The 21,097-nt window shown below is 53.3% G+C and overlaps 1 protein-coding gene across 1 annotated transcript; it reads right to left on the bottom strand.

Moving 5' to 3' along the window:
* Positions 1-10,374: 10,374 nt before the first annotated feature.
* On the bottom strand, positions 10,375-13,359 carry GBX2 (gastrulation brain homeobox 2). Its single transcript, XM_014890726.2, has 2 exons — positions 12,864-13,359; positions 10,375-12,577 (listed from the first exon to the last, which is right to left on the bottom strand). Exons 1-2 carry the CDS (start codon positions 13,357-13,359, stop codon positions 12,054-12,056), a joined length of 1,020 nt encoding a protein of 339 aa, XP_014746212.1. The 3' UTR covers positions 10,375-12,053.
* Between the last annotated feature and the right edge of the window lie 7,738 nt (positions 13,360-21,097).

Here is a 21,097-nt window from a genome sequence, read left to right on the forward strand (position 1 = left end):
GCTTGTTCTTTGCTGAGTCTTCATGATTTCATGGAGCCCCACCTGCTTCCTTCTCCTGTGACTGCTCAGATCCTGTCACTCTTTGCCAGCAATAAAGATGAAGGATTGTCCAGGACCTGGGATGTCAGAAGAGCCAGTAATGGTGCAAATTGATAAATTAAAAAGCAATAAGTCAGCTGGGCCGTAATAGGTGTATATCTAAGAGTTCTGGAAGTGCCTGTGGAGTGAGTGACAGATCTCCCAGCCAAAAATATGGGAGCTTTCATTAAAAACAGTTCTTCTCCCCTAGGAAGGGAGCAGTAAATGTTGCACCTTGGCTTTAAGACTCTCTGGAGGTGATCCAAGGAATTAGGCCGGTAACGGTTACATCTGTATCTGCTAAATTGGCCCAAATGATCATTTAAAGGAAGAATAATGAAACATTTTTAAGGTCAGGATGTGGCATGGCCTAATCACTTCTTTGCAGGGAAGTTGTGGCTCTCCATTAGGCTTCTCTGAGCGAGCCAGCTCCAAGCCCTGAACAAGGGGCAGCTGAATTTATTTGCGGTTTTAGAGGCCTTGTCCCGAGCACGAGACGAGGAGAAATCGGGAATGTGAGCAGGGTCAAGGAGAAGACAAACAAGGTGATGGAGAGGGAAGCAGGAGGTGATGGGTTTTCACCAGGGCAGACTGGGAACTCACTGGGAGGGTCCCTGCAGGAGGAAATTACATCATGGTAGGAGAGCTGCGTGGTCCTTGGAGAAGAGCAGGTAAAATTCCATAAATGTGCATTGAAAGGAGAGGAAATGATGATTTAAAGATGATTTAAATAGCGTGTGAAGAATGAGAGATCTAAGATCTAGGAGGAGCACCATGCTGTGGTTTGGCCACCTGTGCTTGCCCCACCTCACACACCACAGAGAAATTAGGGGTGCTCAGAGATGAGGAAAGGTGAGAAAAGTGGGGGATTTCCCTCAAAAGGAGGGAGAAGCAGCAGATTGGGGCTGTCTGTTTTCCTGACCTCGCACCTGACACAGTCCTGATGACCTCAAAGCCACCAAGAGGGACAAGATGCCCCACAGTACAGATCTTGCTCCAGAGAAAACCTGGCTGGGCTTGGAAAGGTGAAATTGTATCTGAGTGGGGCTGCTGCAGTGTGGGATTTGGGGGTTTGGGATTTATCTTCTCAGCCTGCTGTGCCTTGGCCTAAACCTGTTCGTTCCTCATTGCCCATCCAGTCTCCGACCTCTCCTGTCACAGGGGGATTTGGGGGAACTTTGCTGCTGCTTTTCCTGCTCTTCATTTCCAAGTGCCCCAGGGAGGCTCCAGCAGCACCATGGGGATGAAAACCTGCAGGACTGCTTGTGGCTGTTATTTCCCCCCCTCCTTTTGGGGGGGCGCACGTGGCTGGTTTGTCACGCAGCAGCTGTGCCCCTTTGTTCCTGAAAGGTTTCCCCACCCCGTTCAACCCCACCAGCAACGAGGCAGGAGATGAGTGCTTTGTGTTCTCCCCTTCTGGATTTGAAATGTGAACTTCCAGCGTGGGAGAACTCTGTTTGGATTCCCCCTGGGTGTAAAGCTGTAGTAGTGCTCCTTTTTTTAGGAACCATCCGTCCCTCCCCTCCTTTGCTCTCCTGAAGGGATGTGGGTTTTGATTTTGTGATGGGCACGGCTGGCTGCTCTCTCTCCCTAACAACCCTCCTAAGATCTGGCTTCTCCTGGAAGATCCTGGTGCTCAGGGATGGTGGAGCAGATGTAAGGATGTCTTTCATGCCCACATTCCTCACCTTACCCCGAGCCCACCCCTGTGTACCCCTGAAATGCTCCCAGCTGGTGGCATTCACTGATGCCTTGGGAAAAAAGAAAATATCCTACAGCAAAGCAACAGGGGTCAGGAGGAGGTTTTGAAGGAAAACTCTTGATTCCCGTAATGGGAGTGGGGGAAACATCCCCTTTCTTTTCCTTTTTTTTTTTTTTTTTTTTTTAAGAGAAAAAGTGATTCCTAAAAAGCCCAAAGTGTTGCTCTGCCATAAATGCCTTGCTGTGCATTCCCACACTTGCCTCCAAAGGATTCACTCTGATGGATGCTGGGAGCACCAGCTCAAGGAAGTTTCTCCAGAGCCCAGAAGATTCTCACTCCATAGGTACCACCTGCTTCTAGCCCTCATCCAGGACATTCCCTGGGCAGTTCTGCTGGATTTATTTATTTCTTAAAACAAATCCAGACTGGTGTGAAGGGAGTGATGGGACGAGGATGGGAAGCTCAGAGGTAGGTGGTGGGATGGGACTGGCTCTTCCTGATCAACAGCTTTGTTTTCCAGAAAAGACACAGATCCAACTGTTTTTTAAACAAAAGAAAGTATTTTATGCCTCGTGGAGGTCAGGTAAGAGTAACCTTTAAGAGCCAGGTCTTTATTTCTCCTCCTGTGGCCAAAAGCCAGAGCTGGAGGTGTCTGAAATCTGATTTCATGGGGTTTCTGCTGTGGATTTCCCCAGCCTGGAACTTGGAAATTCAGGGACTTCCGAGTCATTTGTTTTCAATGAGTTTAGTAATCCTCAGCGGATTTCTCTTTCATCGGTTTGGCTGATCCCCAGAATCCCTGGGAAGCTCTGAATACCCACAGCATCCCACATCAAGGCCATCGGATGGGTTGGGTTGGAACGGACCTGGAAGTTCCCCTTTTTCCCACCTCCTGCGTGAGCAGGGACACCTCCCTCTGGAACCTGGTGTTACCCTGGCTGGGAGAAGCCCAGGCGAAATTCGGGCACGCCCCACACCGAGCTCTTCTGAGCCCAGCCTTGGAGCTCATCCCTGCTCCCTTTTCCCTTTTCTGTGTCCGGGATGAATCTCAGGCAGGTGACACTCGCGGGAATTGCGCTTTTTCCATGATGAAACTTCGCAATTCCCGCCCGAGCAACGCCCAGAACGTGACTTTGGGGAACCATTTAGGCTGGGAAAGATTTTTCGGGCCATCAAATCCAACCCGAAAAGGAGAGCGCAGCCTGCGGGGGTGACCAGGAGGGAAACGTGGTGAAAGCACTGGGAATGCAGTGGGAAAACCACTACCCGGGCGGGCTGGAAATCCCACCAGGTAGTCATTGATCTCTCCAAATGCCCAGTAAAGCCTTTAATTGCCCAATAAATGCGCTCAGTAGCCATTTGACGCCCAGCGCCAGCAATTAGCGCTTATTTATTTGCGTCCTGCCCGTACCGATGTCCCGGCTCCCAAATCTGTTTGTTTGGAGACTCCCTGGGATCGCCAGAGAGAGGATGAGGAGCGCTGGAAGTGGTGGGAGAAGAGAGGTGATGCTGTTCCACGGAGCAGGAGGGATGCCGAGTTCAGGGATCCACCTTGGGCTTCCAAGGATGCACAAAAACTCCGGAGCTCTGCTCCAGCCTTTCAGGGTTTGGTGCTGCAGCCACCGAGGGCTGCTCGCTGCTCGGGTGAAGAGAATCTCCTGACCGCCTTTGGCAGTAAAAAATGGTAATTTCTTGCCGTTTTGGTACAGGGGCAAAGGATTCGCGCCATTTGGGAGGATTAGTGGGAATCCAAGGCCAGGAATGTCGATCTAATGAAGTAAAGGCTGGGACCTGAAGCAGCCCCAAGCTGCCAGAGGAAGGGTGAGAAAGAGAGAAAAGAGAAAAGCCTGATGCCCACTGGCAGCAGGAGGGAGGAAAGCGGTTCCCAAGTGCCAAAACAGCTCATCCTGCAGTGCTGCCAGCACCGGTTTGGAAATCCCACCCGTGCTTTGGGCCAGAGGATGTTGGATCTCCCTCGCAGGCAAAACGAAACCCGGAGTGCCTGCGGCTGCTGTGGGGGTGCAGATGTCCCTCAGCACCCGGTGAGGGTCCCCAGGTGCTGCCAGGGGGCAGAACTGCAAATTGCCTTGGGGAAAAGAAGGGAGCAGCCTGTCCCAGCCAAAAAATAAACTCCACCCTCCCAGCCCTGTTTTCAGCCTTTTCTTTGGAGGCGCCCGGCAGTTCTGGGGAGCTGATGGAGCTGTCGGGCATCCTCCCGATGGATGAGCCTCTCCGACTGCTGCTGGGGTAAGCGGATTCGGCACCACCTTCCTCCCCACCCCCAGCACGCTCCTCTCCTCCTCCTCCCCCTTGCCGGCAGAGATGCAGCATCCCCATCTCCCGTTCTGCCGATCCAACTGGTAATGGCCGGGCTGATTGACTGCAGATTTCCCCGTAACTGAGCTTAATTAGCAAGCTAATCAGGTCTGGAGATGGTTCCAATTTATTTATTGGCTGGTGGCTGCCACTAATCGGCCTGGCCGGTTAATACTGCCAGTGCCGGGGTTTTGTGCCAGGTGAATAAATAATTCGGGATTTCATCCTCTCCAGCACTCCCTAGATCCCGTATCCAGAGCTGGGATGCAGAATCCTCTCCCTGCGAGGCGAGAGAAGGTCTGAGCTCCGTGCCCGGCTCGGACCAGCTCTGGCTCACCAGGGGGATGGTTTTGCAGGCAGGGAGAGAAAAGGAGCGTGTTCTTTGCACTCGGGCAGCGGAGCACAGCTCAGACACCCAAAATAGTCCTTGGAGCATGCAAAGGCAGTGTCGTCCGTGGGTCAGCTCTTCTGAAGGTGACCCAGAGCAAGGCTCTTACAACTTGTACTTCTTAGTTCCCTCCAGCAGCGTGGAAGGGATTTAAAAGGGAATCTTATTTTGCTTTAAAAAAAAAAAAAAAGAAAAGAAAAAAAATTAAGGTGATTTTTTCTGGATTTTTCTTTCCCCCTGGAATTACTGGGAAAGTGGCATCAGTGTTCTCTGGGTGCTGGGGCATCTCTGAGCTGATGTTGTTTGAGTGGAGGCAAAGGAGAAAGTGGAGTGCTGGTGGTATGGCAGGGAGGATCTCTCTCCCAAGTGTTGGGGAGCCAGGGAAGCAGGATTCGAAGCATGGGAAAAAAATTCCCGTCCTTGGCTCCTGGTCCTGTAGATGTCCCATCAACCTCTGGCTGTGGGACAGAGATGTGGGATGACAACACGAAAAGGAGGGAAGGGAATGGGATTTCCACACCTTCGTTCCCTGTTGTAGAGAGGAAGCAGAGGGAGGAGAGGCAAGATGAAAAGGGAGAAATACAGCTGGAGAAGGCACCTGCAATGACAAGAACCCTTGGCTAAAGCATCCCCGAGTGCCCTGAAGGCATCCAGCCTCCAGCTGACGACCTGGGGAAGATGGAGAGATGGAGAGCACCCCCCACACCTTGTTAGTTGGCTCTGATCTGTAATGGATCCATATTTTAAGCAAAAAGAGAACAAAAAAGGAGAAAAGTCCTCGCTCCTCATTTGAGCCTGCCTGGCTCCAGCTGCTGGATCCATTCCCGAGCTGCTGCTCTCCTTTTGATCCAAGGGCCCTTCAGTGCCGGTGTTTTCTCCTGAGAAGACACTTTTGGGCAACAATTGAGTCATTTTCCCTCTCTCTGAAAAGCCAGGAGGTTGAGGGGGAGGGTGGTCAGGGCGTTGTGACCTTTTCTGACCCTGGCACCCAGGGACAAGCGGTGACAAGGCCAGCGTGGGAATTCCCCATTCCTCCCTATTCACTGGCACCCCATCCCTGGGATGCCAAGCTGTTGACACCTCATCCCTGGAAGTGTCCCAGGCCAGCTTGGACGGGGCCTGCAGCAAGCTGGGAGAGTGGCAGGTTAAAATAAGATGAGCTTTGAGGTCTCTCCTGACCCAAACCCTGCTGTGGGTCCATGATTCTGCAGGACATCCTGGTGATGGAGCTGATCCACGGCAGGCGGGGATGAATCCAGAAAAGCCATGGAAGCAGGGGATGCTCCTGGCACCAGGGAGCAGAGGATTCGTGGCCCTGGCTCTGAAATCTCTTCTGGAGAGGGTTATTAGAGGGAGCAATTGGGATCACCTTACTTTACAAATGTTACTTTGCAGAACGAGGCAGGAAGACAGATCGATCTCAACTATTATTCATTAAGGAAAGTCCTTTATAAATCCCAAATTAACAATTTCTCTTTGAGAGAGCCTTCCCATTACCCTCTTTTCTCAGGGACTTATTGCTGCTCTGGAAATGGGGAAATATGAAAATAATTGGGGAGGGGGGAGAAATAGCAGCCGTGGGCTTAGGAGCCCAGCATCTGGTTGGAAAAAAAAATACAGATGTGTCTTAAAAATGACCATGAGCCTAATTCAGAGGGGCAATGTGTCTGACAGATACCGTGACCCAGAAAAGCCCGAGTGGCTTCTTAGCAACTGAGGGATTATTTGTAAATGTTCAGGGCTCTACGGCACAGCTGCAGGTTTGCATAAGGTCCCTGCTGCCATCCATCCCCTCCACGAAAAGAGGGAATAGGGACAGAAAGCTGCTCTCACTGCTTGGACTGGGGAGCTCTTCACACTGGTCTTTACCAGTGGTGCTGGGCAGGGATTAAATTATCTGGGGGGGTGCTGCTGCAACCTGAGGGCCTGGCTTGGTGTTTGGGGTGGGGAGGGAGAATTTCAACCCAAATCTGTTTGGCGTTTTGGATCAAAAGCATCAAGACAAATTTTTATTTATTTTTTTTTCCAACCAGTGGAGGAAAACCTAACAGTTAATTGCTCCTTAAAAACTCATCGGTGCCTTCCAAGGTGGGTGCAGGGCGTGGAATTCAGGCAGGAGCGTGATCTGATGGGTTTTGTATTGGAATTGCGGGGGAATTGCGTGTTTGATGAGGTATCTTAGCCCCAGCTGCTACATTTGGGGTGGTGGGACACGCCCTGAGGACGCCGGGGGATGCGTGCAGGAGGATTTGTTGTAAGGAGATTTTTGCTGCTGCCCAAAGAAGTTGACAGGTTTGTTTTGAGTCAAGGCTGCCGGCAAAAAAACCCCAATTCCTTAATTTGTATAACCATTCCCATGGCTTCTTTTGGCTGTTCTGGGAATGCCAGCAAGGGAGGAAGATGTTTCTGTAAGGGCTTTTGAGGCCAAACGCACCTTTTCCCACAACCTTTCTGAGTATGGAAGCTTTTGCAGCAAAAACAGCAGTCTTAAAGAGGATCAAAACTGGGAGGAAAACAGCAAAGATTTCTGTTTATCCTCAGGCAGTTGCAATTTTTATCACTTCAGTATCAAGCCATGCTAACTTAAAAAAAAAAAACATCAAATTACTGCTAATGGCCCTTTTGGGGAGGCTGGTTTTGGGGTATTGGCACCTTTTAGAGAAGATTGGGAACTGCAGGCACTTGGCACCACACAGCCAGCTCCTCGCTGTTGGTAACACTCTCCTGGAAAATTATAAACGGGAGTCCCCGGGTTGTCTTTTGCTCCGTTAATTAATAGGATGTGAGCATTAAAAGCGCTCCCCCGGAGCCGGTGATGGGCCCTTCGCCGCTCGTTCCGGCCCCTCGCCACCAATCCACTCATTCTGGCAGGCCAGCGTAAACACCCCGGATTTTCCTGCCACTTCCACTCCATCCCCCTGCCTCGCAGTTATTTTTCTCGGGGAAAGGATAGGGCTTTGAATTCCCGTTCCCCCGCAGGTGCTGGCGCGGAGCATCCGCATCCCCAGCACTGCTGCTGCCGGGGCCGGCCGGGCAGCAGGACCTGGAGCTGCTGCTCTCCCTGCGCTCCTGGGGCACATCCAGGGACCAGGACTCGCTGCCGGCCGTGCCCGAGGCGCTCCGGGGATGCTCCGGGCGCTGCCCCGCTAGTGCTCGGGGCTCTCCCTGTGGATCCCCAGGGTTTTCCCCCGCTTTGGGTTGTCTGTAAAACCGGGCGGGTGGTCCACCATCCCCCCTCACCGGAGGGTTTCTGCTCGTAGCTAAAATCTATACGAATTCTATGGAATTCTGCGGGCATTCCGTAGAATCGTTTTGCTTTTTGCTAAACTATCCCCTTTCCGCATGGTTTTAAGGGTTTGACTCAGAGCTGGCAGTCAGGGCACCGAGGAAACGCTGCTTTTTAATTCGGGACCGAGATTCTGGGAGATGAACCAGAGGTTTAAAATCCACGTGGCTCCATTAAAAAAGAGAGAAAAAAAAAAAAAAAGGCAGCAAACTAAGAAAACAAAAGTAGCCTCCATCCTTCTTTCCTTCCGTCCTTCTTCCATCAGGCCTGCTCGGAAAGGCGGCCTTTGGCTTCTCCCTCTTCCCAGGCTGAGCCCTGGGGAAAGTTGGGCGAATAAGTTCGCGGAGCCGGAGGGAGGGCGGCTCAGATCGATTGGCGAGTTTAATAGGATCAGGTCAGTGTAATCCTGTTTTAGCCATTGTAATTCAGGCAGCCAAGGAGACCTCAAACTATAGGGGAAGGGGCTTTTAAAACCTCAGCGGTCCTGCCACAAAGCCAGAGGCTGGGGCCGGGACAAAAGCGGCAGAGAGGATGAAGTGGCTCGAAATAAATAGATTAAGGCTCTCTATGGTCCAGGCGTAGCGGGAGGGAGAAAAGAGCAAGCAAGGGGCGGGCGAGCTTCCCGCGGCAGCGGGAGGGGACGGAAGGGACCCGGCACCCACGGGGGACACGGGGGACACGGGCACAGCGTCCCCTCCCAGGAGGAGGGGGGCCCTGCCCCCTCCCCGCCGCCCGCCTTTCCGAAGGGTTGGGGTAGGCAATCAATTTTTATGATGCGATTTATAATTCATACAGGTTGTCTTGCTACATATGGTGTTGCTTTTGTGCGTCAGGGTGCCGGGTGCTTTATGACTCGCACCGGGCGGGAGATGGATCCGGGAGGGGGGACACAACCCCGGGGCACAGCTGAGGGGTGGGGGTCCCTTCCGAGGGGCACGGGGAGGACGTTCATTCCTTCGGAAGGGCGTTCCCGAGGGAGTGCAGCCACCCTCACCCCTCTCGGGGTGTCGGGCTCAGCCCCGCTGCGGGGGATGCTCGGCGGGGACACCCCCAGCCCCGCCGGCCGCGTCCTTGTCGCAGCCCCGGGGCCAGCAGGGCCAGGTGAAAGGCACGGACACCCCCAGCTCGGCTGAAATAACGAAAACAATTAAGTGAACACAAGCAGAGCCGGGGCGGGAGGCAGCGCTGGCACCCCCGGACCGACCCGAGCGGAGTTTGCGGGGTCTCTGCGGCAGCCCCGGCGTGCGGGGACTCTGCCGGGTCACTGCGGCCGGAGGGGGCGATTTAAAGGCGCTGATGTCTTATTTAAGAGCGACGCAGCGCCATCCCAGCCCCGCTGCCGAGGGGTCGCCTCCTCCGGCCGCCGCATCCCGGTGCTGCCGAGCCTTAAAACCGCTCATTTGTAGATAAATGTGAAGCGGGGTTTTGCGAGGCTGGCTGGGGCTGAGGAGGAGAGGAACGGGCTGCTCTCCGTCCCCTCCGACTTTGGGTTCGCCGGCTCCCCGAGCACCGCAATTATTTGATCTGCAGATGTAAGAGGAATTTATTGTAACAACAAATATAGTTATGTCAAAACCCAACCTTGGATTAAAGCCGGCAGCCAAAGGGGAAGTGTATTAATTTCAAACAGCATCAGAGGCCAGTGCCTATTAGGACGAGCTATTCTTCAGACCCCCCCATCAGAATTAATCATTGGGAGTTAATTTGAAGCTCAGACAAGTTGCTGTTAATTTAGTGCAGGGAGGACGGGATGGAATAAAAAGCTGAGGTGCTGGCCGGGCCTCCTGGGTCTCATTAATCAGCGAGCTGAGACGGCCTGGCTTGATTACAATTTGCAAAAAAATTCATTAGAGCCTGGGCGATTGACAATTTTTCTCTCTGCCTGTGATCTGACTCATTAGGCAGCCAAATGAAAGCCATGATGATGGTGATGATGACAGCTATCAACCCCCTCGCTTGTTTATCTCCTTCTCCTCCGGCCCCCGGCCCGGGGTTCCCCCTCCAGCTCAACTCCCGGGATAGCGGGGGGGCAGCGGGGGACCCCCGTAAATAACTCCCCACTGCCGGGGGCTCGCACAGGGGGGGATGCCCCGGCGGGGGACGGGGGTGAGGAGCAGCTGCTCCTCCCAAAAATGCAGCGGTCACCCCGCAGGAGGGGGCACAGCCAGCGGGGGGTGCGCCCCGTTTTTGGGAGGGGGGGGCACAGCCGGCTGCCGCTCTCCCGAGCCGGCTGCAGGGCGCTGTGCTGGCCGGGCTGCGCACCAAGAGCCACCCGAAATAAATTCAGGCGGTTCCAGAGATGATTTTTTTCCGAGACAGCGCCGGGGGAGCGGCTCCGGGTGCGTTTGTCCCACGCGTGTCCCGCGGCTCCCGGCGCACAGGCCAAACCAAAAATTATTATCATCATTATGATGAATAGTCCAGGTTTTTTTTAAGCGGCGGGCAGTGCCGAAAAGGCTGGGATTGTGGAATTTTCGCGCGCTTTTCCCCGCTGCTCCCCGCGTGTCCGAGGCGGCGATGCTGACCGGGGTTGTGCCTTTTTGGGGAGCGGGCCCCCCCCCTCCCCTCACCCCCCGCGACCCAAACAAAATAATATTAACAATATTAACTATTATCATTATAATAAATAAAGGATGAAGCGCGAGCAATGTGACCCGGCCAAGCCTGGGAGCCTGTCCCGGGACCGAATGACCCCTCGGTTTAATTATTTAATAGACCTCCCCCCTTCCCCGGCATTCAAGTTTTCCTCGGGAAAATTTCATTTTTAATTCCAAATCGCAGCCGCCAATGTCACGGTGGCACCGGCACGGATAGAGCCTGGATGCGAATAATGGGGAGGAAAAAAAAAAGAAAAAAAAAGAAAGAGGAATGAAAAGGATGCGGGAAGGGAAGGGGGGGACGCGGGACCCTCCGGCCCAGACCCCTCCCATCCCCCGATCCCCCAGCGCAACGAAAACGAGCTCGGGGCTAGGGGGCAGCGTCTGGATCCCCAAAAACGGGGCTGGGACCCTCCGGGTGCCGGGGGAGGATGCGGGGGTGCCCCTGCCCCCCACCCCCCCTGGCTCACAGCTTTCCCGTCCCTCAAAACAAGGGGAAAAAAATAAAGAGAAAGTTTTCCACCCGGCTCCCCCGCCTCCCCGGCAATAAATGTGGTTTCGGAAAAGAAAGAAAGAAAGAAATAAAACAAAAATACAGGCGAGAGCAGCATCGCTCCACTCCGGCAGCGCAGGAGGAGGAAAGAAAATCAGCTCAACGCCAAATCAAATCCTGGACAGAACAGCCGGGGGCTGGAGGGCTTTCTTTTTTGTCTTTTTTTTTTTTTTTTTTTTTTTTTTTTTTGAGGTCTTTTTTGTTTCTTTGTCGGTTTTTATTCACAAGATCTTGTTTGCTTTTAAATTTCATAACTTATAAGGAAATAAGCTACATTGAAATAAATTAAACACAATAGTGAAGATCGTGCTGCTTTTTTTTCTTTTTTTTTTTTTTCTTTGCCTTTCCCCTCCCGCCCCCCTTCTTTCTCTCCTTTAAACATGGTTTGGTAGAATAGGCAAACCAAATCGACAGAAAGCCAGGCAAAAAAAAAAAAAAAAAGAAAAAGAAAGAAGATTTAAAAACTCATTCCCCAGTGCCTGCCACTCAGCCATCGGCAATAAAAAAAGGCATGAAATGAAACTCTGAGTTTTCTTTCGATTTTTTTGTTTGTCTGTTTGTTCTCTCGTCTTTCTGTTTTTGATTTTTTTTTTACCTTTCGCCCCCGAATAAGAAAGAAAACCCCAAACGTGGCAAAAGGCGCCGCGGGTTCCGCTGGGGATGCTCCGGGGAGGGGATCCAGCGCCGGCAGCTCTGCGCCCGCCGTGCCCATTGCAGCGCCGGGGCGGCCAAAGCCCGCAATAAATATCTGTGTGTGCCCGGGGACCGGGGCGTGTGTCTCTTCCAGCCTGGGATATCCCTGCTCCGAACCCAAACAGTTTCCAAGCCTCTTCCCCTCGCCGTGAGTGGAAAGTTACGCTTTAAAGTTCGCTCGTGGTGGGGGTTTGCCATGCGCTCACGCGGGGTTTTCTGGTTTGGTTTTTTTTAGTGTTGTTTTAGGTTTTTTGTGTTTTTTTTTTCCTGATGGTGTTTTTGGTTGCTGGTTTTTTTTTTGTTTGGTTGGTTGTTTTTTTTCTTTTTTTTTTTTTGCTTCTCTCCTTTTTGTTTTTATTCGGGTGGGTCGCCTTCAAACCCCGGGTTAGAAACTTTTCCCTTTAAAAACTTGTGGCTCTGAGCGTCGGAGGAGGGAGAGATCAGGGTCGGGCTTGCTCCAGCTGCTGGTGCTGACTCCTGATCGCGAACCTGCTGACGTGCACCGGGATGGGCACCACGATCTTAGGGTTTCGGGAAGGTTCCCCTGTCTTGGAGTTGGCATTGCCCGCCTTGACCCGTTTCCATTTGGCCCGCCTGTTCTGGAACCAGATTTTCACCTGCACCTCGCTGAGTTTGAGGGCGTGAGCGATCTGGGACCTCTCGGTCAGGGACAGGTACTTTTTGCAGTGGAACTCCTTCTCCAGCTCCAGCAGCTGCTCGCTGGTGAAGGCTGTCCGCCTCCGCCGGTTCTTGCCCGTGGACGTGGTGTTGGTGGAATTGGGGGGGTTCTGGGGGTTTTCCTCCAGCGCGTTGCCAGAGTCCTCTTCCTTGTGAGCCGCCTGGCCGGGGATGTTGTCGTCCGAGCTATAATCGAGATCGCTGTCCATGGAGAAACTTTCCTCCTTGCCTTTCGCATCCTCCTCTGCTTTGGGGTCCTCCTTGCCCTGGCCCCGGAGAGCCCCGGCTAGGAAAAAAGCAGAGGCCTCTCGTTAGCATCCCGCAACCTCCGTGCTGCGGCCGCGGCCCTGCAGCTCCAGCACCCACCCCCCAAAATTCATTAATTGATGGCTTAGGAATTTTTTTTTTTCTTTTTTTTTGCCGGCCCATCTTTCGGTCGCGTTGCTGTTATCGACAGCTTTCCCGAGCGGCGGCCAGAGCTCAACCCTGCCTCCCTCCCTTCTCCCGGGACCATCCCCGTCTCCTGCCGGGGGTCCCCCCCATCTCCCGACCACCCCATCCCGGGCACTCACCCAGGGAAGCCTGGACGGCGTCGGCGGCGGGGAAGGGCAGGAGAGCCCCGTCCTTGCCCAGGAAGGCTTTGCCATCGTCGCCGCCGCCGTCCGCGGGTACGCCCTCAGCTTTCTCGAAGTTGCCCGCGGGCGCGAACTTCCGGGCGGCCTCCTGGTGCTGCGGGGAGGCGGGGAAGGTGCCGGGCAGTGTGGCCATGAGCGTGGAGGTGAGCGCCATGCCCTGGGCCAGGCTGGAGCAGAAGCCGGAGGGCAGGCTGGGCAGCTGGTGGTGGTGCGGGTGCGCGGGGGGCAGCGCGGGCGGCAGCGCAGGCGGTGGCGGCGGCGGCGGCGGCAGCACCACGGGCCGGTAGGGCATGAACATGGGGTACCCGGTGTACACGAAGTGCCCGGGGGCGGGCGGCGGGGGGCTGCCGATCAGCGAGTCGATGCTGAAGGCCGTGCTGCTTCCCAGCGGGCGCTGCATCATCATCAGCGAGGGCTGGAACGCCGCGCTCATGCCGGAGCGGCGGCGGGAGCGAGCGAGCGGCCACCTTCCTCCTCCTCCTCCTCCTCCTCCTCCTCCTCCTCCTCCGGGCGCTGCTGCTGCTGCTGCTGCTGCTGCTCGGCGGCGGCGGCGGCGCGCTGGCTGCCCTCAGCGCGGGGCAGAGCCGGGGCGGAGCGGGTCCGCGGCCCGACAGCTCCCGCACATCGGGGCCGCCCCGCCCGCGCCCTGCGCCCCCGCCGAGCCGCCGCCGCCGCTCTGCCCGCCCGCGCTCCCCCGCGCCCATTCACATTTTGGCCGCTTGGGAACCGGCCCGCCCCACGTGGCCGCCGCCGCAGCCGCTCATTGGCCCAGGCGGGCGAGGGGGGGGGGGTTTGGCGCGCCGGCCCCGCCCCCGGCCCCGCCCCGTTCGCGCGGCCCGGACGGGGCGGCCCACGCGTGATCGCCCGCGGGTAACTGCGGGCTCGGGGACAGGCCCCGGGACACGCGCGTGTGTGTATGTGTGTGTGTGTGTGTGAGTGTGAATGCCACCGAACCCCCAGACACACACCCCTTGGTGCCTCAAACCCTTCCCTTTTTTTGTTTTTTTTAATTCACGCTCCCCCCCCTTTTTTTCCCTCCTTTTTTTTTCCTCCCTCCTTTCCCCCTCCTTTTTTTTCTTATTTTTCTTTTTTCTCCTTCTTCCTTTTTTTTTTTCCCTTTTTTTTCGTGTTTTTTTTTTTTTTTTTTTTTTTTTTTTTTTTTTTTTGAAAAGCCCCCAAATAGGCTCCATGTGGTTCTGGGTAAAGTCAGCCCCTGGCTTGGCTTTGAAATTGCTTCTGCAATTATGTAAAAGAGCCATTCAGCAACACGGCGGAATTAAAAGCGATGGAGGGGCTGCTCCCTTTTCTCCGGCGAGCTTCTCATGTTGGCCGGCTCAAAGCCTTTTCCAACACGATGTCTTTGGCGAGGACAAAAGCTGGAACAAAAAAAAAAAAAAAAAGGGGGGAAAAAGAAAAAAAAAAGCCCCCAAACTTCTAAATTGAACGTCAAGGGAACTTTACACAATATCAAAGGCCATAAATAATGATAAAGGGACCAGGCGAAGAGGCAAACCCAGGCAATTAATGGAGGTTCCCAAGCAAAGATCAAGTGGTTTGGAAAATAAAATTAAATGAAAAAAAAAAAAAAAGAAAAAAAAAAAGAGGGAGAGGGGGAAAAGAAGAGAAAGGAGGGGAGTTGACTGGGGGGTGGCATCCCTCCTGCCTTGGGGAAGTTGAAGTCTTCCCGGGACAATGGCGCTGGCTGTGCCCCTGGGCTTGGCTTTGGGGGGCCTCTGCGGACAATCCCGGCCTCAAAGCGGCTTTCGGCCGGGGGAGGGTCCCCCAAAACCTCTGGAGCAGCGGGAGATGCCGCTGCTGCCGGGCCTGCCGGCTTGGGAAGCTCGCAATGACCTGCCGCTGCTTCCCAGCTCACGGATGCCCGAGTTTGCCGGGGGAGGCTGGCATATGTCGGGGGGGGGCTCGCACACCCCGGTGACACCCACACGGCGGTGACAGGGGTGGGGACAGCCACGCTCCGTCCCCAAATCCGACCCCTCTTGGCCAGCCACCCTCCAGACCCCCCGAAACTCCCAGGGCACAACTGCACATCCCACAGCACCGCCCCAAAACCCAATCCTATGGGATTCGGGGTCCGCACCTCCCGCCCAGCGGAGTTTTCAGCGCCCCCCCCCTTAAATACCCTTTCCATGCTAATTCCCACTCCCAGATCTCGTTGTCTTCCCCGAACGGGGGGCTGGGAACTGCCCCCGCCCCGTGCCCGGATATCTGGGTCAGTTTATCCCTCAGCCACCATCTGAAAGCGTTCTTTCCTCGGCAGAAACAATTAGGGAGGGCTTGGCGGGGGGGGGGGGGGGGGGGCAGGTTATTACTTTTGGGCCTCGGCGCAGATTGTGCTGCCCAGTTCCGCATCCGGCTCCCCATCCCTGCTTTTTTTGGGGTGCTGAGCCCTGCCGGTCATCCACAGCGCGGATTTTGGGGGTTCCCTCTCCCCCGGGGCTGCGGGAAGGGTTTTTCCCGGAGGTATGGGACGGAGGGTGGATGGCCCTGGGAGCAGCTGCCGCTGGGGACGGGGAGGGGGGCTTGTGTGATGTGTGTGCGCAAACACTTTTGGGGCCCATCTCCGACTTCAAGGGACTGGGAAAAGTTTACTTACCCGGCTCATTTCCATATGTCCTGGCTCCGTCTTGCGGAGGCCACCATATGTGCAGCAGCGCGCCGCTCGGGATTTCTTTTTTCCCAGCCCCGCAGAGGGTGGGATTTTCCCCGTGGATGCTTCTCGGCCGCTGTTCCTCTCCCACGTTTTCCCCTTTCCCCCTTTTCCCGTGCTCCACCAGGCGACTGCAGCCCTGTCCCGCCTCCCTCCCCTTCCACCCGGCACGGACGGCACCGAGCTAAACCCCAAAACCCCTCCAGCATCATTCCCAAACCGAGCGGAGCGGGCTGGGAATCCTCGCGGGGAGCAAAGCTTTCGTTTAAACGCCAAAGTGAGCGGGGAGGGGGGAAAACCAAATCCCTCTTTTTTATTTATTTTTTCAGGAAAACCCCGCTCGATTGCGGGAAGGGCAGAGATAATTAGGCGCGGTAATCCGGCGGGGCATGGAAATGTGTACCAACACCCCGCTCCTGCAGCTGTTTTTATTGTCAGCCCCCTTCAAAATTTGCCCACAAACAAGTGCCTTTGCAGGACGGCAGTATTATTTCGGGCAAGAATGGGCTTTTTGTTCGGCACATAATTAGCTGATTTTTCTCCCGGAGGGGAAAAAAAAAAAAAAAAAAAAAAAGGAACAGCACCAAAAAACCTCGGCGATCCCTGATTGTGGCAGGAGCAAGCGGAGCGTGATTGTGCAGGAGTGGGGGGAGCCCCGCGGAGGGACCCCCACACCGCAAGAGCCGTCCCCAGGGGGGGATAAACCCACGGATTTCGTGGAAATCATCGCTCCAGAGGGTCGCGCTTGGTTAGGGGAGCCCCTTTCCCCCCGGCTGGGCCGTGGTGAGGGACCAGACCTAGCCCCAAAATCTTGAGATGTGGCACCAAAACGCCGCTCCCGTGTCACCCGGAGTACCGAGGAGCAGGTGGCTTCTGGCAGGTTTTGTCCCCAAAATCCTGGCCAGGGGAGCAGCATCGGGGATGTGAGGACATCTTGGAGGCGGGCAGGTTTTGTGGGGTGGCTGCGACCCCTTCCTGGAGCCACGAACCCCCAAATCAAGGCAGGGAGGGGCCGTAGCTTTGGGGGGCGAGGAAGCACAAGGAGGGGGCAGTGAAGGAAGGCTGGGATGTGCTGGAGCCCTTCCAGGTGGGAATGCTCAGGGCAGAGCATCCCTGCAGCTGGGCCTGGGAGCTGCCGGCTGCTCCCGGCCCCCCGGGCACCTCCCGGCTGCATTTCCTCGGGATCGGTGCCCATCCTCCCGCTGGGCACCACGCACAGGGGACGGCTCTGCTTCCAGATAAACCCCGTGGCTCTCTCCAAAGCAAAGCTCGGGCTTCCAGAGGCTCCCTCCAGCTAATTCTTGCGTTTGCCGGGGAAATTTTAATCGCGTGGGAAACGTCACCAAAACCACCTCACCCTACAGTGCTTTGAGAGGCTTTTTCCTTCTTTCCCCTAGGAAAGGGAGGTGAGCAAGGGAAGAGACCCTGAGCAGAAGCACCCCTCAAAAATCAGCGTGCTCCTAACGATGCAGGCATCAGGTGCGAGCCAAAATCAGGGATGCAGCCGCGGGGAAGGGGGAGTAGCTCCGTGTGTGGCTCCGGGTCCGTCCCAGCATTTTGGGAGCTGGGAGCAGGAGGGCTGGCGGTGCGGGAGGCTTCGGGATCCGAGATTTACCCTCCGGCTGCTCACGGAGGGATGGATGCGCCCCCCTCCCCACGCGTGCCCGCGGGGAACCCCCTCCCCTCCTCCGCCCTTCCCTTCACAGGGGAACAAAAAAAGCAGAAAAAACCTAAAAAAGCAAAACAATCCCCAAACCCTTCGCGTGTTCCCATTTGAAATCCTTCCAGCCCCCCTGCGCCTCAGGCTCCCCTCCCGGGGGTTCCCCCCACTTCCACGCCATCCTTCTTTTATTTTTTTTTTCCTGTGTTTTAATTTTTTTTCCCCATCCTTCCCCCTTTATTCCCCCTTTTTTCCCCCTTTTCTCCTCCCTCCCCCACCCCCTTTTTTTCAAACAAACTTGAAGGTTCTCGGGATTTTCTAGTAAGGAAAAAAAAGAGGCTAGAAGGGTAGAAAACAGCACGGTGCAGGTTAAAAAAAGAAAAAAGAAATTTGACGTAAATAATCCCGGCTCTTATCCCGAAATTCGTTCCGATAATGGGAAATAGGCTATTTGAAAAATTATTGGAAATGGATACATATCTAAACAACTGGAGTCCGAGTATTTTAAGAGCCCTAATCAAACACATCGCCACGGAGAGTTTAGTGGTGGCAAACCCCACGCACTCTCTCATTCCCGGCTTTTCGTGGAATCGAGTTGAGAAATACGCCGGTTAAAAAAAAAAAAAAAAAAAAAAAAAATTAAAAAAAAGAATTCCCGAATAAAAGTCTAAAATATTCCCAGGTCAGAGGGGCACCGTCTCATTAAAACCAGCGCGGTCCTGAAACTGCACTGCAGACATTAAAGTGCAGTATTTTTCAATTAGAGCTGACGAATTCAATCAAAATTCCATAGATTAGGATGAAATGAGGCATGGGTCATTTACAGGGGAATTTAATTGCAGAGCCATTAGACAAATAGTATATTTGCCATTCTCACATTATCCATCATTTTAGACATCAATAGAAGGAGCAGCATCTTTACTAATACAGCAGCACTTCCCAATCTCTGCCTGTAAACACTCCCTTTCCCCATAGCTCCTGATTATATCTGATTTCATTTAAAGCCATGGGGGATTATAAATGTTCCTGCAATCAGGTTCATTAGGACTTCAAAAATCTCATTTCTGATTCGCATCGCTTTGCGGCTCACCCAGCGCAGCCCGCGCTTAAAAAAAAAAAAAAAAAAAAAGAAACAAATAAATAAATAATTAAAAAAAAAAAAAATCAAACGCTGTTTCATTACCGGGGCCACTTCGGGGTTTGATTATCACCCTGACGAGCCCCTGCTCAGACGGTGAGAGACAAACTCGGCTTCCCACTGGGATCACCACCCCCCCCTGCATCCCGGGAGGGCTCGATCCTGCTCCAGAGGGTCCCTGGGCAGGGAAAAAACACCAGACGGGACAGCAAAAAAAAAAAAAATTAAAAAAAATAATAAAAAAAAAAAAAAAATATATATATATATATATATATTTTTTTTTTTTTCCTGTGGGAAGGTGCGCATCACTCCTTAATTCTCCCCAGCTCCTTGCAATCAGAGAGGTGTGTGCAGCAGGGCGGGGAATTCCCATTATTTGGAAATTGTTTTGCAGCTGGACCATCGGTGCTTTAATACCGCAGGGTGGGAAAACGAGCAGGAGCAGCCCAACCACACACACACACACACAAAAAAAAAAATCCTCCAGGAGGGAGAAGGTCTCTGACATTTTTTTCGTTAATAGCAGCTTAATATTAAACGCCTTTCATAAACCACGCACATCCAGATCTACTTAGAAAAAAAAAAAAGGGAAAAAAGAGAGAAAAAACACAGAAAGCCTTCATTTCCCCCAAATGTATGGCGTGCGCAGCGCTGTGTTAGCTGCCTCAGTAATTTAATTGGAATGAAACGTGAAAAATGTGTCATTTTTTGAAGAATTTATGCATCGCTTCCTGGAAATCTCATTGTCTTAACTAGCAGCCTACTGTGTTCTGTTTAGCAGGCATAATCGCATTTTTATGTGTCTCCGTATTAGAAGTTAATGTGACCTCCCGTCTTTAGCTGCTGGAAAATAATAAAATAACCTCAAAAAAAAAAAAAAAAAAAAGGAAAATAAAAAAAAAATAAAACAAAAACGAGCCTTTCCCCAGAACGTCTGCATCAAAACAAGGCGCCGCCAGGAAGGAAAAAAAAAAATCTATATTTCGGGTATACATATACATACATATTTATCTATTTATTTATTTATTTATTTTAATATATTTATTTATTAACCGCCCGCCAAACTTATCAACCCCAGCCCGGAGCATCATCCCACTCGGAGCAGCACGATCATCATCATCATCATCCCACCCGGAGCATCATCATCATCATCATCATCATCATCATCAGCACCATCCCGCCCGGAGCATCATCCCGCCGCCGGCAGAAACGGAGAACATCCCCCCCACGTCCCACTAAACACCTCGGATGATTTTTCAGATTCTTTCGGAGCGTGTTTTGCCGCTAAATCTCGTTTTTTTCGGGGCTTTTTTTTGGGGGGGGTCCGCGTGGGGTCCCGGCTGTCCCCGACGGCCGAGCAGAGCGCGCCCCCTGCCGGCCGCGGGGAGCCGCGCACTCCCCACGCGGGACCCCCCCCTTGTCCCCCGTGTCCCCCACAGCTCCCTTCTCATGTGCATTCCCCCTCCCGCCCCTCTGGACTGGGGATTTTCGGTGATTTTTTTGTGATTTTTGGGTGATTTGGGGGGGATTTTTTGAGGTTTTTTGTGATTTTTAGGGATTTTGGGGGATTTTTTTGGGATTTTTGGGGATGATGCTCTCACCTGGCGGGTCTCTCTCCCTCTCTCCCCCCTCGCACACAAGGAGCTTCGTTCTCCCCCACGCACAAAATGAAAGGAGCAACCAAAATTCGCGCTGGGTCGGTTCAAACCAGCGGGATGGCTCAGCCAGGATTGGGTTTTCCCTGAATCCCCGTCAATTCCCACCCGAACAACGCGCGGAGTCAAACAGCCGCAAAAATCACGAGGGAGATTCGGGATGGGGCATCCCCGTGAGAGGCACAAAACGTTGGGAACACGGGGCAGGATTGGCAGTGACTCCTTCTCATCCGTGGCGGGCCAGGGAAGTGGTGGAAGCAGTAGGTGGAAGCTGGGAGAGGGCAAGAATTCTTTTCCCTCCCCAGTTCCATCCTCCACGGGCAGCAGCTCTGGCAGCCAGGGGTGCAAAGGCCGGCCAAACATGAAAAATGAGTTATTTATATATATATATAAAATATTTATATATGCGATTATATATAATATACATATTTATATATAAAAATATAATACATACAATTTTGTGGCTTTATTAAAAAAAAAACAAACAACAAAATCCAACCAAAACCAAGTGTAACTCAGCATTGGAAGAATTCTGGGGAGCACTGTGGCATGGGGACAGCTGTTCTCCCAAGGGATGCACATCCCTTGGTTCAGCAGGAATTAAGCTGGGGAGCCTGAGGGTGCGGGAAAAACAAATCCTTGCTTCTCGTGGTCCCTTTGGCCAGGTCACAGTGGGAAATGAAGACCCAAAGTCCCCCATTTTGGGTTTTCCAGCCCCTTCATGTGCCAGCCATAGGAGCTGGGATATAAAGGGAGATGTGTCACCCTCCTGCATGGAATAACCAAAACATTCCTGGCGGCTCCTACATTAAAAAAAAAATTGAATTTAAATCTATTTTAGGGTCTATATTAATGTAACTGGACTTTGCACCTTGTTGAGGGCTTCTGCACAGCACCTGTGCTTGTGCCACTCCCAGGTGAGGTTTATCCCAGGGGATTTGATGCTCACCTGGGCTGGTTGGAATCCCCTATCCTGTCCCTCCCTTCACACGCCTGAGGAATTCTCTATAACGAGCGTTACTCCTACCATCCACTGATCATTTTATTACT

The sequence above is a fragment of the Sturnus vulgaris genome, chromosome 7 (assembly GCF_052056855.1).
Source record: "Sturnus vulgaris isolate bStuVul1 chromosome 7, bStuVul1.hap1, whole genome shotgun sequence".
Taxonomy (NCBI): Eukaryota; Metazoa; Chordata; class Aves; order Passeriformes; family Sturnidae; genus Sturnus; species Sturnus vulgaris.